The sequence below is a fragment of the Cryptotermes secundus genome, unplaced genomic scaffold (assembly GCF_002891405.2).
Source record: "Cryptotermes secundus unplaced genomic scaffold, Csec_1.0 scaffold27, whole genome shotgun sequence".
Classification (NCBI taxonomy): domain Eukaryota; kingdom Metazoa; phylum Arthropoda; class Insecta; order Blattodea; family Kalotermitidae; genus Cryptotermes; species Cryptotermes secundus.
The window spans coordinates 1,493,009-1,506,129 of NW_019745078.1; the positions used below are offsets into that span (position 1 = coordinate 1,493,009).

At 40.9% G+C, this 13,121-nt stretch overlaps 2 protein-coding genes across 9 annotated transcripts in view; one reads left to right on the top strand and one right to left on the bottom strand.

Moving 5' to 3' along the window:
- LOC111874820 (protein PBDC1) overlaps nucleotides 1–13,121 on the top strand; it is a 751,412-nt gene that overhangs the window by 352,949 nt on the left and 385,342 nt on the right. The window lies entirely within an intron of this gene.
- Nucleotides 1–13,121, bottom strand: part of LOC111874817 (transcription factor collier) — a 376,238-nt gene that overhangs the window by 336,979 nt on the left and 26,138 nt on the right. For all 6 annotated transcript variants that reach the window (XM_033755619.1, XM_033755620.1, XM_033755621.1 and 3 more), the window contains exon 3: nucleotides 8,394–8,457. In XM_033755619.1, the coding sequence (XP_033611510.1) occupies nucleotides 8,394–8,457 (64 nt within the window). The remainder of the gene's footprint in view (nucleotides 1–8,393; nucleotides 8,458–13,121) is intronic.

Here is a 13,121-nt window from a genome sequence, read left to right on the forward strand (position 1 = left end):
AAACTACACAGCTACTATTCTCGTACTAAATAAGACAAAGTGAGGGAAATTTCGAACATCTCAGTAGTGTGATAGGTGTGCTGGTCGAGATTATCTACAGAACCATTATTAACTAGCTTTAAACCACTGTCAGAGCGGAAGTGAAGTGACAAATATTTATAACAGCAGCAGATATCATTATCAGTAAATATATTGTAACGCACAGACTCACTGCTAGGCAACGGTTCGATAAACATTTTCCAGCGAAGACAGATTCTTGGTAAATAGCCCATTGTTAGGTATTGCTTACAACAATACGCGACAATAGTAGACATCAATTGCTAGGCAATGGAGATGTTTTCTTTGGAGTCCGCCCCGAAGCTATAGAAAAGTGAGTGACTCTGGTTCCAGAAGTCGTGGAGTAGTGGGTTAGTGTAGTGTGGTGAGAAGTCGAGTGTGTCCAGCCGAAGATAGTGATTTGTGAAATGTATCAATATGTATAAATGTCCAATAAATTCGATCATCAAATCCAAACCCCGTTTTATAAGTCACGCAAACCCTTAATACGTGACAATATGTAATAGAATGAAGTTTTTATTTGTTGTCGTGTAAGACAACCTCGACAGCAAAATGCTCAACTTATGACGTAAGAAAGATATGTGACTGTGGTACAAATTTCAGAGCATTATGACACAAATCAGGAGGAAGACAGAACTAAACTCTGGCGGGTGAAATAACAATCCTGCTGTCTCAGGACTTGTAACAGAAATGTTGTTGAATTGAGACTAGAGGTCACGTGTCAGAATTGGTCGCTACTGCTGAGTGTCAAATGGCGGATTGTCATCTCCATTGTGATTGGTTGCTAGCTATGTTTCTTTCGATGTCAGCTGCCGCTTCCGGTTGTATAATTTGAGTTTGTATTCCGGAAATGCTCTTGGCAACTTTGCGCCAGGAACATATGATGTGAAGAAAATACAGTAGATACTGAAAATCAGAAAATTGGACTCAAACCTAGAATCCATCGATACGAAACACTGGAAGGAGAATAAACATTACTGGCGCGTAAAGAATTCGTATAAATAAGAGAGTTTTTCTGACCTAGCCATGGATATGAAATCAGATAATGCGAGATGAAAGCTTAGTCTTAGACAAGAATCGAGAAAGACAATTAGCAAATGCAAGTACTGTAATTCTGTATAAAGTTAGTCTAAGTTGGGAACGGTATGTCATAATATTTGTCGGTTTGTTCCGTGTAATTTCCATGAAAATCGAAAGCAAAATCTGTATCGGGTACTTATGGATAGAAGAAGATGACATCAAGAAAACGACAGTGTTTCAGGCCATAATTGGAGTCAAGAAATTTGGCTAAAAATTATCATTGCACTATTGTTGCTATTATTATCGATTGAACTTACTGATTCTCCTTTCATAAGCTGCCTTAGATTCCCTTTGTGTGTGTGTGTTTGCTTGATTCAGTATTTGCTCGTGCTTATTTCCTAATTGGCCTTAGGCCTGTTGTGAGGAATAAGAAATACATACAGAATTCTGTTTCAGGTTTCTCTTGGAAAAGCCATTACTTGTAAGACTGACTGAAATCTGAAATTTATTTAAATAATATTTCAGAATTCGGTTCCTGTCTCACAGAAAGCACATCGCATCCGCATTACTATAACCAACAGCTTAATGCTGTTTATGTAAATAATCACTATTTACTCTGAAAATCACTAAACACATAAGTATCCTAAAGGTTGTGGGCATATTTCGGAAATTATTTAAATATTAAACTAGATGAAGTGTGTAATAACCACAGTACTTTTAGCGGGTAGTGTGTGTTTTAGGGAGATTGTTCTGATGTGTCGTGGATGGAATTACCTCAGTATAACATTGTTACATTAGACCTATTGCTAGGCAACAGCTAGGTAAACAAGTTCCCTCATGAAGGCAGGTTCTTGGTAAACAGTCCTTTGCTATGTTATGCAAAAATTCTGGCATAAGAAGTGTTTTCAGTATGGTCCGCGCCATGCCCAGTGCTAAGCGACAGAATTGTAAACACGTCTATAGTAAAAGAAACTCCGTGATTTCAGTCCGCAAGGGAACCATACCGACCGAGACACCGCCGCTTGTCGGCGAAGTTTAGTGCCAACTTTTGCGGATAGAGAGTGTCGCATGGTCAGCGCAACGAATCCCCACTGCCGTTAAATTCGGTGTTCTAGACCGGAGCCGTTATTTTCTTGAAATATCTCCTCAATTATCATTAAGAGGCTGAGTGAACCCAGTTCCAGACCCACAGTAATAGGTATTTTACATGGAGGTCCGTGCCGAAGGTTTATAGGAGACAGTGCAAGTCGTTTGCAGTCATAGCTGAGAAACCATAAGTCAAAGACAAGAAACCGTCATGGAAAGGAGTTATGAGGACTCAGCTGTAAAGTGTTAACAGACACTGAAGACTTCCTGTGCTATAGTTACAGTAATCTTGAGTGTGTATGAACTAATTGTAGGTACCACTAACGAGGAGTCCAGAATAGTTTTACTTTAGTTCCGAGGTTCCAGAGTGATTGAAGACGAAATAGCAAGACGACTCATAGTGATTTGAAGTTCTAGTTTCTGTGTTGAGATTCTTTGCCAGGAGACGACTAGTGAAGGCTTGGAATCCTAATGCGTGTGCAACGGTGATTGGAAAATTTGCAAATCAGAGCTAGAGCTGTATTTAAATGTGATTAAGAGAGATTGTAACCAAGGTGCTAATAAATCCAATCATCCGAACTAGAACCCGTTATTTTTGTCACGCGTGACCCCCCACACCTGGCAATATTCAATAGCTGACTTTCATGGTAACTGAGACGAACTTGCTGACTCTACAACTAGGTTGATAAAAATTTCTGCCCTCTCCAGCCCAACGAAATGAAATCCCAGATATGTTACTGCAACACGTATGTAGAAAACAGTCCTAATCACAGGTTCATATTCAGAAACAACAAAGTTCTTAGTTAATCAGTTCGACGAATGAGTCTGTTGAAATCCAGTGCTTACTGTTGGGGGCTTCAACCAGCAACAAGAGGATGCGACAACAAAATCCTGAAGGGACCTTGGGATGCTGCTAAGGCTGACCTCTCCAGGGTGGATTCAGAACTACAGTAATGGTGGACACTCGAGAATAATCCACATTCTCTGCCTACACCTTTCCTAGTAATTAAAGGCAGGTAACAAGTAATCCTATACGGCTCTAGGAGGGCCTAGTTAGGTAGTAAGTGGAATACATCAGAGGAATAACATTAAGTTGTTGCTTTTATGTAAATTCCGAAACGCGTTGCACCTTATTGGATACAACAAGCAACAAATATGTGCGTCCAAGTATGGTAGGGCCGAAGTGGATTTACCACTATCATTATGGGATTTATAAAGGATTCTTTTTCGCCGTGTCTCTTCCCTTCAGAGCAAGGTATAGTCTCTTCAGTAACAAAGGAAATTCATATTCATAGCAGCACTGGAGTACAGTTTTAGTGTAGACCTATTTTTAGATTAGCCTCCTCATAATCATAACATGGAGCTGCCTGTCCGCCCATAGAGCGGATTAAACGCTGGAATTAATATTGAAGCTAAAATTAAGCACATTAATCTGTATATTAAGGCCTAATGTTTTGGGAATCGTGGCTTTTCGGTTGGTTCTGTCTTCAGTGTTATTAGCATAGTGTGTCATCTTTTATTCTTGTTACTTTTAACGACGCCGTCAACAAAATTATATAACGTCGGTGATATGATAAATTAATTAATATGAAATTTGTGGAATGAGAATTGGCAGGGGGCATTGAAGTACTCGGGAGGAAACGCGCACCAGCATCATTTAGTCCACCACGAAACCCATATGGCCTGACCTGTGATCGAACCCTGGCCGCAGAGGTGGGAAGCCGGAGACTGACCGTCCGGGCTTTGCTAGGATATGGCATGGGGAATCTGTGTATCACTGACTGCACTTATGCTACTCTCTTGAAACGTTTCTTAGCAGCAGACTTACACTATTTACGCCACACGTTTTCAACTAAGTGAACCGACTTCGACTGAAAAACTAACAGACTAACTAAATAAGTAATTAATTATGTGTATTTACATGTATCAGAATAATTCTTGGAAAACTAAATACAGAGTTGGCCAAGAATTTCGTGCTTTCTTTGGAACAGAAAATGGCACTGTCTTGTTGTTCACATTATCCCGCCTTACTTCCGCGCTACTCCAGTTCACCTCTCTTTATATATATATATATATATATATNGTATTTCTTGACCAGCTGAGATGCTGTTGGCTTCTCAAGAAGGACACGGCTCCATCAGGTTAATTTTCACGCCGTTTAATGACAACGCAGAGCTCTGCTCTCTTCTAAACCCCCCCAACCGTTGGACCCCGAGGTTTCTTTTTTTATTTCTTTCATGGGGTGAGACAGTCCGCTTGTTACCACGGCCACGGTTTGGCCTATTGTACCAGCCCCAGATGATGATTGTGGAGCACTCGGTGGAATGAGAATTGACAGCTGTAAACGAAACACTAGGAGCACTAGGAGAAAACCTGCCTCGGTGCCACTTTGTCCACCACCAACCAAATATGTCCTGACTCGGGCCCGAACTCGGACCGCCGCGGTAAGAAATCGGCGACTAACAGCCTGAGCTATGGCACGACCTGGTCCCCGAGTTTACGTTCGAATAGTTTAACAGTTAGGCCCACTTTGATAGTTACATATCAGTGGGACGGTTAATAGTTTCGTCAATTCAGTGTGACTTCAGAAAAATGTAGTCGAAAGTGTCAAACTTTCGAAAGTTTCATCAGTTATTTTCTGTTCTATCGTAGTAGTCATAGGATCAGTTCATAGCTTTAGTTTTCCTAAAATCTTGTCGTTACTTCATTCATTTGCGTATAGTCTGTTGTTCTCCCCTCTGCTGTATGCAGTGCTACGTGACTCTATGTTCTGCTAGAGGCTGTACATTCGCTTAATCTCAAGAGTCCCTCTCCACGTGGTTTTGCGGTTTTCTCCGTTGTGAACCCACAAGAGCTTTTCCAGGACCTTATATAGGAACCACAACTGCAGGATTCCGACTATAAGTGGACCACTTTGAATGGAAACAACACGGCCTTCTATAAGCGTACGTCGGAAACATGGTCGGGTTGTACCTAACTGTATTGTTGAGAAAGCACACCGCATTAGCAGAGACCCAAGATAAGATAAACTGTTGAGCACTGTTGGTTGGAATTGCTAAAATAAGGGAAAGAAATGGGACTATGTAACAGAGAATCACACTCTGGGGTCTGAAAACGTGTCTTGGCCGTCTCATGCTACCCCGCAAATGCCTTGTACCAGAAACCCAGAATAAGAGAAATTCTTAGATAGGGGTAAATTCTCATTCATTTTCCCTGAGGACGAAACGTAGCTATATTAAAATTCTTTCTTAATATCAGTCAATAAAACCTCTAGCGCCGATCACAGTGGCTTCGCGGTCTAAGGCGTAAACTGAATGCTGGATCATGGATTCGAATCCCGCTCAAGTCATGTGTGTCTCTCTGTGCGTTTATTCTGTGCTTATGTTGTCCTGTGTGTATTTTTTGTTGTTAGTGGGGTGGGACCAAGTCCCTTGTACTGCAGCCACTTGTAGCCTATTGTACCAGCCCCAGATGAGAGGTGAGGGTGATTGTGTAGCAATTGGTGGAATGAAGATTGGCAGGGAAAACCAAAGTACTCTGAGAAAAACCTGTCCCAGCGCCACTTTGTCCACCACAAATACCACTTGACGAGACCCGGGATCGAACCCGGGCCACCGCGGTGGGAAGCCAGCGACTAACCGCTTGAGCTATGGCACGGCCTTTGTCTTGTGTGTAAGTAGCGACCTTGCGACAGGTTGATCCCTCGTCCGAGGAGTCCTACCGTCTGTGTAAAAGTATTACGAAACAGAAGAAGCCAGGGCCCAACAAATGGCTGTAGGGCCATTGATGAATGAATGAAGGGTGCATCACACTCTTACCATGCGACTGCAGGAATGTGGTATGAATCCACTCCTTCCTAAATGTCGACCCAGCTTCCACTTCATACTTCTTGTTTTAACAAACGAAGTCTTGGCTACCGAGTCATGGCTGTACAAACCGAGTGAAGTCCTACCATCTGTGTAAGATCTAGAAAAACCTAAGTGAACGGAAGTTCATGGAGGTAGGCCTAGGCCCACTGGGGCTGTAGTGCCAAGGAAAATATCCTCTTAAACACTTAGGCCTCTGATGACTGCCTTATAGGACAGAAATATGTAAGGCATATTTAGAACAATATGTAAAAATTTAAGTTCTACCTATTATAATTGATAGTCCTTATTGCTTCCTTTTTATAACAATTTATTTTTCGTCTATCGTGTGTGAAGTCTTTAATTAAGAGCGTAAAATTTTCTGCTGAATGAATCTCTCTGAAATTTCATATAACCACATGAAAGGGGCATCCATCCGAAGGCCATAACCATGACAATGAGGACCGCGTTTTACAAACATCCAAATTCAGGGCGGCATACGAACCAGTGACTATCTCTCAAATGTGTGGCAGTCGGACATTGCCTTTTTATGTCTGAATACAACGTTGAACCTAGTTTAGGGTTTTATGAAACAGAGTCTTAATTACAGGAGTTGTATTTTCCGAAGTAAAACAGAATTCAACTTTAATAATTCCCTTTTGGGGAAATCTACAGAACCTTCTGATGTACTTTTAAACAAATTGTCAACTGAAGGAAATGCTGTGCCTTCCCACCTTCCTCAGGTTTCATCTTCGAAACTATTCTATATAATGTCATCCAATGTGGAATTACAATATATACTAAAGCTCCTATTGAGAATTGTATATACATTTAATATTTGATATAAACCCAATATAATTCCTACTTTACGTAAAATACTTATTTGTCTTTTTTTTTTTTTTGCAAATATTTCGTCATAGAATACGTTTATTAATAACAGAATGTATGTCTTATTAAGATCGAATATGAATTTTATTTGAATGCTTTTTCTACACAGTAAAATAATATATGATACAAGGAAATAGCAATTAAGATTAAATTCATTTGTTCTATAGTGTTATTAGCTTTAAATAATAGAGTGTATGTGCAGTAAATTAACACTGTGCAGTAGGAGAAGGCCCAATGAACCTGTTTGGAAAGGAGACAAGGAGCAAAATTTTGAAAATTTCCATTCGTGTGCTGTACGTATTGGAGATAAGGAACACTCGACATTTATATCAAGTGAATTGTTACATCTTGCAAAAGTTTCAACAGTATATATTGACCCAAAGTCACTTAAGAGGGAAGTAAAATGTACATTAAAATACGTCAGAAATTCCTTTAATACTTATTGAATTTACAAAAATTGTTCGAAATGAAGTCCTCCGTGTTCAGTGCAACTTCTCATAACGCTCGAATACCGTTACACAAATTGTGTGGCAGGCTCAAATCAGAACATTTCCATTAATAAAAGCGAATATTTAGGTTAACTGACTTTAGGACCACTCTGTATATTGTGTCAGTGAGACACACTCCCTTACTCTCAGAGAAGAACACTATTGGATCTACTTTTATAAAAACGCTCGAAAAAGGATTTGGTCATAAGAGTTGACGCAGAAGATTACACAACGAGCAACTTCATAGTTTATATTTGTATATAACGTTATACAATTACAGGATCCAGGCAGAGTAGTTTGCTATGTACTCATCGTGTATCAGGGATGGAAGAAACAGTAAATGCGAGTAGAATTTTTAATATGAAGCTCTCTCACTCATATAACTTGCAAGACCAAGAATCAGTCGGAGGGCAATTCTTAAGATAAATGTTACAGAATTTTAAATAATGAAAATGTGGACTGGATTGAAATGAAGAAAACCAAGAATACACGGCGCCAAAACCCAGAAGACGACTTTCTTCATAGTCATCGCCGTGAAAACCTCAAAACTTACATGGATTGAAATGGTTTGGTAATGTTTTATTATCCGATAGTAAATATGTAAGGATAAAGTAATTTTCTACTCATAATAATTTCCTGCTGATAGTTAGGTAAAAGTGACGCTATCCCTGTAACAGTATCTGGAAGCCCACAGGGTTGTGAGATGTTGAGACTCCTACATTTTCTCTAGAGAACAGGCTCACAGGTGGCGGTGATGTCAGCCTTACGTGCCAACCGCCCTTTACCCCCAGGAAGATTCCTGGTACTCATTTCTGTTAGAGGCTGAGTCCACCCCAGTGACATAATACGGCTGGAAGGATTAGATCGATTGAAAAAGTCCACCGCATTCTGCTTATAGTAATTGAATAAATTGAAATCCATTCTAAAATCAGATATAGTATCCTCTGTGAATGAAATTCTCGAAACTTTGAGACTTTCGAGTGGCAAATAAGAACCCGTTTTTACTTACCATTTGCATAAAGCAGTTGTAGGCGGTACTGGATGCCGTTGTTGGTTTTCTGGCCTTCAGTCTCCTGTAAAACAGACAAACCGCAAGTAATCATCAATGAAATTATGCCCTCTTTATGTACATATTCATTCAGTCGCTCACATACTGAACGTTCATTCACTTGTGTCAGCCATTTTCTCACCTACCCTCAAACGTGTTGTGTGTCTGGAATAGTTCATCTTTCGCGCGATTTGTTTGCGATGAGAAGATGAATCTTCCCAGTGAGTCTGAAAGTTTCTCAGTGTTTCAGCAGAGACAGTAGTCTTCCGTATGTTTAAATATTTGGTTACAGCAATTTCCACATATAAGAAAACTGACGGCTAATTGGATTGGTCATATCTTACGCGGTAACTGCCTTCTAAAAGAAGTTATTGAAGGAAATATAGAGGGGCGGATAAACGTGACCAGAAGACGAGGAAGAAGACGTAAGAAGATGCTGGATGACCTTGGGGACAGAAGAGGATATTTTCATTTGAAGGAGAAAGCTCTAGAGCGCATCAAGTGGAGGAACTGTTTTGGAAGAGACTGTGGACCTGTCGTCTTGACAGATTACAGATGAATGAGGGATTGATATCAATATTATGATAGCGTCGATATTTCTCAGATAACACCAGCATAATTTTCTTTCTCATTCACGATTAAATCAAGTGCAGTGTTCTTCTAGAACACTAGATAATATATTAACTAAGCACAGCGCCATGGAAGGCAGAGCGAGTGGATCTACTCGTATACCGTCACGGATTCTTAACCTCGGCCCTAAATGAGAGCGATGATGATGATTTGGTTTCCTTAACGTTGGGGAAAGAACGCCTAGTATCTATTTAGTAGACTCTTGGAGGGCCCCAGAGCGGTCTGAATTCCGTAGAGAAGAGAGACATTTCTTGTCCTTTTAAATCTTAATTATATGATAAATATTTATACAAGAACAACCTTAAAGCTTAATATTGTAGCGTGAATAGGCTTTGAGAGGCCACAGCTCGGTAAACATGTTCCAGCACGCAACAATAGAAAGACGTGATCTCTAGACCACGCCTGAAATACGCGCACGCAACGATAGAGGAGGCTGTGTTTTCCGTGTCCGCGGTGGCCTCACGCAGAGGTGGACGGTGGTCACGTGACATGTGTTTCCTGTGATGCACGTCCATTCCTCGTCTATATAAGTGACAGAATTCGTTCGGTTCACAGACGAGTCAGATCTCGGTAGGAGCCGCAGTAGTCCGTAATTGAAGAAGAGCACAAGAAGTCAGCCTGTAAAGATTTAACGTGTGATTTGAAGACTTTATGTGTGCTGTAGCACAGTGATATTGGGAGTGTGTGATTTAGTTCTTGTGCTATAAATCTGTGAGGACTAGTGCGGAGTGATTATAAACTGTGTAAATTAGCAATAGTGTTATAATTATTTGTAGTTACGATATATAAGTACTAAATGAATCCAATTACCAATCCAAAACCGCGTCTTAGTCACTGTGACACGTGACAGTACGCAATCGATACTATAATAAATGCAAGAGGCTAGATTAGGAACGTATCTTAATTTTAAATTGTATGCATATGTTAAGAGGGGCACGCGGTAGCTTAGTTAATTGAGACACTATGTTACAAGCCGGGAAGTGGCGGATTCGATTCCCTATGAGGTAATTAAAATTTTCAGTTGACCTAATTATTCCAGCCTCACTATGGTTGGGTCGACTCAGACTTTAACAGAAAATAGCACCATGAATCTTCCCGCCGGCGCTAGAGTCTCACAACCTCACCGCCATCTGTGAGCCCGATCATCTAGAAAATGTGAGAGTCTCAGCGCCTCACAAACGTGTGGGCCTCCACTGCCCGTTACAGGGATAGCTTTACCTAGCTTTACATAGAAAACATATGTTGAATCTTATCGAACTCTTCGTAAAAATTGGGACATACATTTTATGTCAGAAAAATACATATGTCTGTACTTGATCGTCGATTTTTCGACCTACAACTATATTCGAATGAGGATGGCTGGAATAAATCCGAAAATATTTCCTCTTCTTCCAACTTGCTCTGCGTGTTATGGAAACAGTACGTACGTCTGTGTTCAGTGGCATAGGAAAGTTTCTGCGGCACTGGTCTAACTTAGAATATGGGATTCCCTACTCGATTGCAGGCCTACTCGATATCTAACGCCAAATCTAAACACAGAGGAAGCGATACATATGTGCTTTAATTTAACAAATTAGTTACCTTGCAGTTCCAATATGTTTATATAGTGTTATTAGTTGGGGTACGCGGTAACGTAGTTAAGACACTGTGCTACAACCTGGAAGGTACTGGGTTCGATTCCGATGAGTTCATTGGATTTTTCAGTTGACCTAATCTTTCCAGCAGAATTATGGCCCTGGGGTTGACTAAGCATCTAACAGAAATGAGTACCAGGAATCTTCCTGGGGCTTAAACGGTGCCTGGCGCGTAAGGATGACAACATCGCCGCCATCTGTGAGCCGATTATCTAGAAAATTTTGGAGCCTCGATGTCTCTCAGCCCTATGGCCCTCCACGGCCTCCTACAGAGATAGCTTTAGGCTTTAAGTGGTATTAGGTGCATGAATCAATTACAACAAGAAATGAGAAAGGAATATGGTAATTAATATCCAAAATAGGAATGATAAAAATAAATATTTATCTACAAAATTAAAAATATTTAAATTCAAATTTGGGTACCTTCGAGGCAGAAGAAGATCTAGCATGGACACACTCCCCTCCATTAAATAAATATACTAACTCCGTGTTTTAACTGAAAACATAAAAAGTAACATTATTTTGAATAAAAGACAAAAAAGATAAATTTGTCCCTGTACTTAACTAATTGAGCATTACACCATGAAGACGTATGTAGGAGTGGATGTAGAGACCCACGTTTTCTTGACCTCAGCACTAGTTGGAGGTGAGTGGTCAGCTTCACGCCCCGGCCGCTTTACTCTCGCTTCCCATCGGAGGCTTAGTGAGCCCCAGAGCCGGTATGGACATGAAGAGAGAAAAATTTTCCCCCTTCCGGGACTCTAACTCCGACCCCTTGGTCGTCCAGCCCGTAGCCAGTCGCTATGATCAGAACTATGGCTCCAACAGTGTCGTCCATTTTGTAGTAGGAGTGGAATGGAATTTGATCAGTGCTTCTGCTTAATCCTGCGCTTTAGTACCAATGTTATATTCTTGTGGCCCTGTATTACCGACCTAGCTAACGGAACAACTTTACCCACAAATTTCACAATGAAAATGTTGGGACGATGTAGTGTAGTACCTCCTTCCACCGCTCGTGCCGCCACTCCACTCTGGTTTGATGATAAATGTTCTTCCCGACTCGTACCCTAATCTCCTGCATCGCCACGAACACAATTACCCTGCCCTCTCTTCCCCCTTTCCCTTCCTCACCATATATCTGTCTCTCTTCTTCCCACTCTCTTTCCTCCTGCTCTAACTCGTATATTCTGTTGGTCTTTATGTAGCGTCTCTAGTTCATTGACGTCAACAGTTCGGTAATGCGCAGCGCTGAATACTCGAGGAATGGGAAATTGCGGAAGAAATTAAGGGGGCAACTTCTCTGTGCACCAAAGGACTTCAGGATGAAGGTGGAGACTTTGTAGGTGACACATGAGGTAACTTTATTCAACCTTTCCCACACGGCAGCACACTTCAGTGCATACGGAATCACGTACCGTGTTTGTGTTTACGTTTGCTTAGGCAATATCATCTTATCAGAGTCTTTCTAATTTCGCTTTGGGGCTGCGCCAAAGCTCAAGCAGTTGGTCCAATTTCTCCACAATCACCCTCACCTATCATCTGGGGCTGGTACAATAGGCCAGAAGTGGACGCAGTACAACGGACTTAGTCCCACCCCACTAGCATTACAAAATTCTCTTTATATGGAATACTGCTTTTGGGACTGAATTCGGTTTTCTAAAACATCAATTTAATTCACATGCTATATTTAATCGGTCTTATTGTATGTGACTCATTCGAGGAAAATACGTATGCCTGTGTTCCTACATCTGACAAGACGTGTAGTAAATTCCTAATACGTGTTTCTCCTAAGAAATAGGACGTTGGCCAATTTGACGTCGAAGTAAACACATAATATAACGAATGTTGTTTTAAAACATTATTCGAACTACAGTCTTAGACACAATTGTGACTCATCAAGTTCCAGGAAGTTAAATGGATAAAGCTATCCATGTAACAGGCCGTGGAGGCCCATGTGAAATGTTGAGGCTCCCACATCTTCTAGACAATCGGCTCACGGATAGAGGTGAGGTTGTCAGCCTTACGCGCCTGTCGCACTTTATGCCCCAGGAAGATTCCTGGTACTCATTTGTGTTACATGCTGAATCGACCCCAGGGCCATAATGCGGCTGGAAGGTTTAGGGTAATCGAGAAATCTACTGCCCTTATCGCGAATTGAACCCCCTACATTCCGGATTGTAGCATAGTGCCTCAACCAACTACGTTACCGCGTGCCTCTCTACCAAGTTGAGTTTTCTTGTCCAGAACGAAACTATAATGCAGTGCTGATCACCTCAATGCGGCGCTCACATACGCCTAACTCTAAACAATGCTATAATTCTCTTTCTTTTTTTTTTTTTTTGCTTACAACCCTCAGAACCAAATGACTTCAAATTTTATTTTAAAAAAATATTTGTTCTAATTTTCTCATTTAAAAATGGGAGTA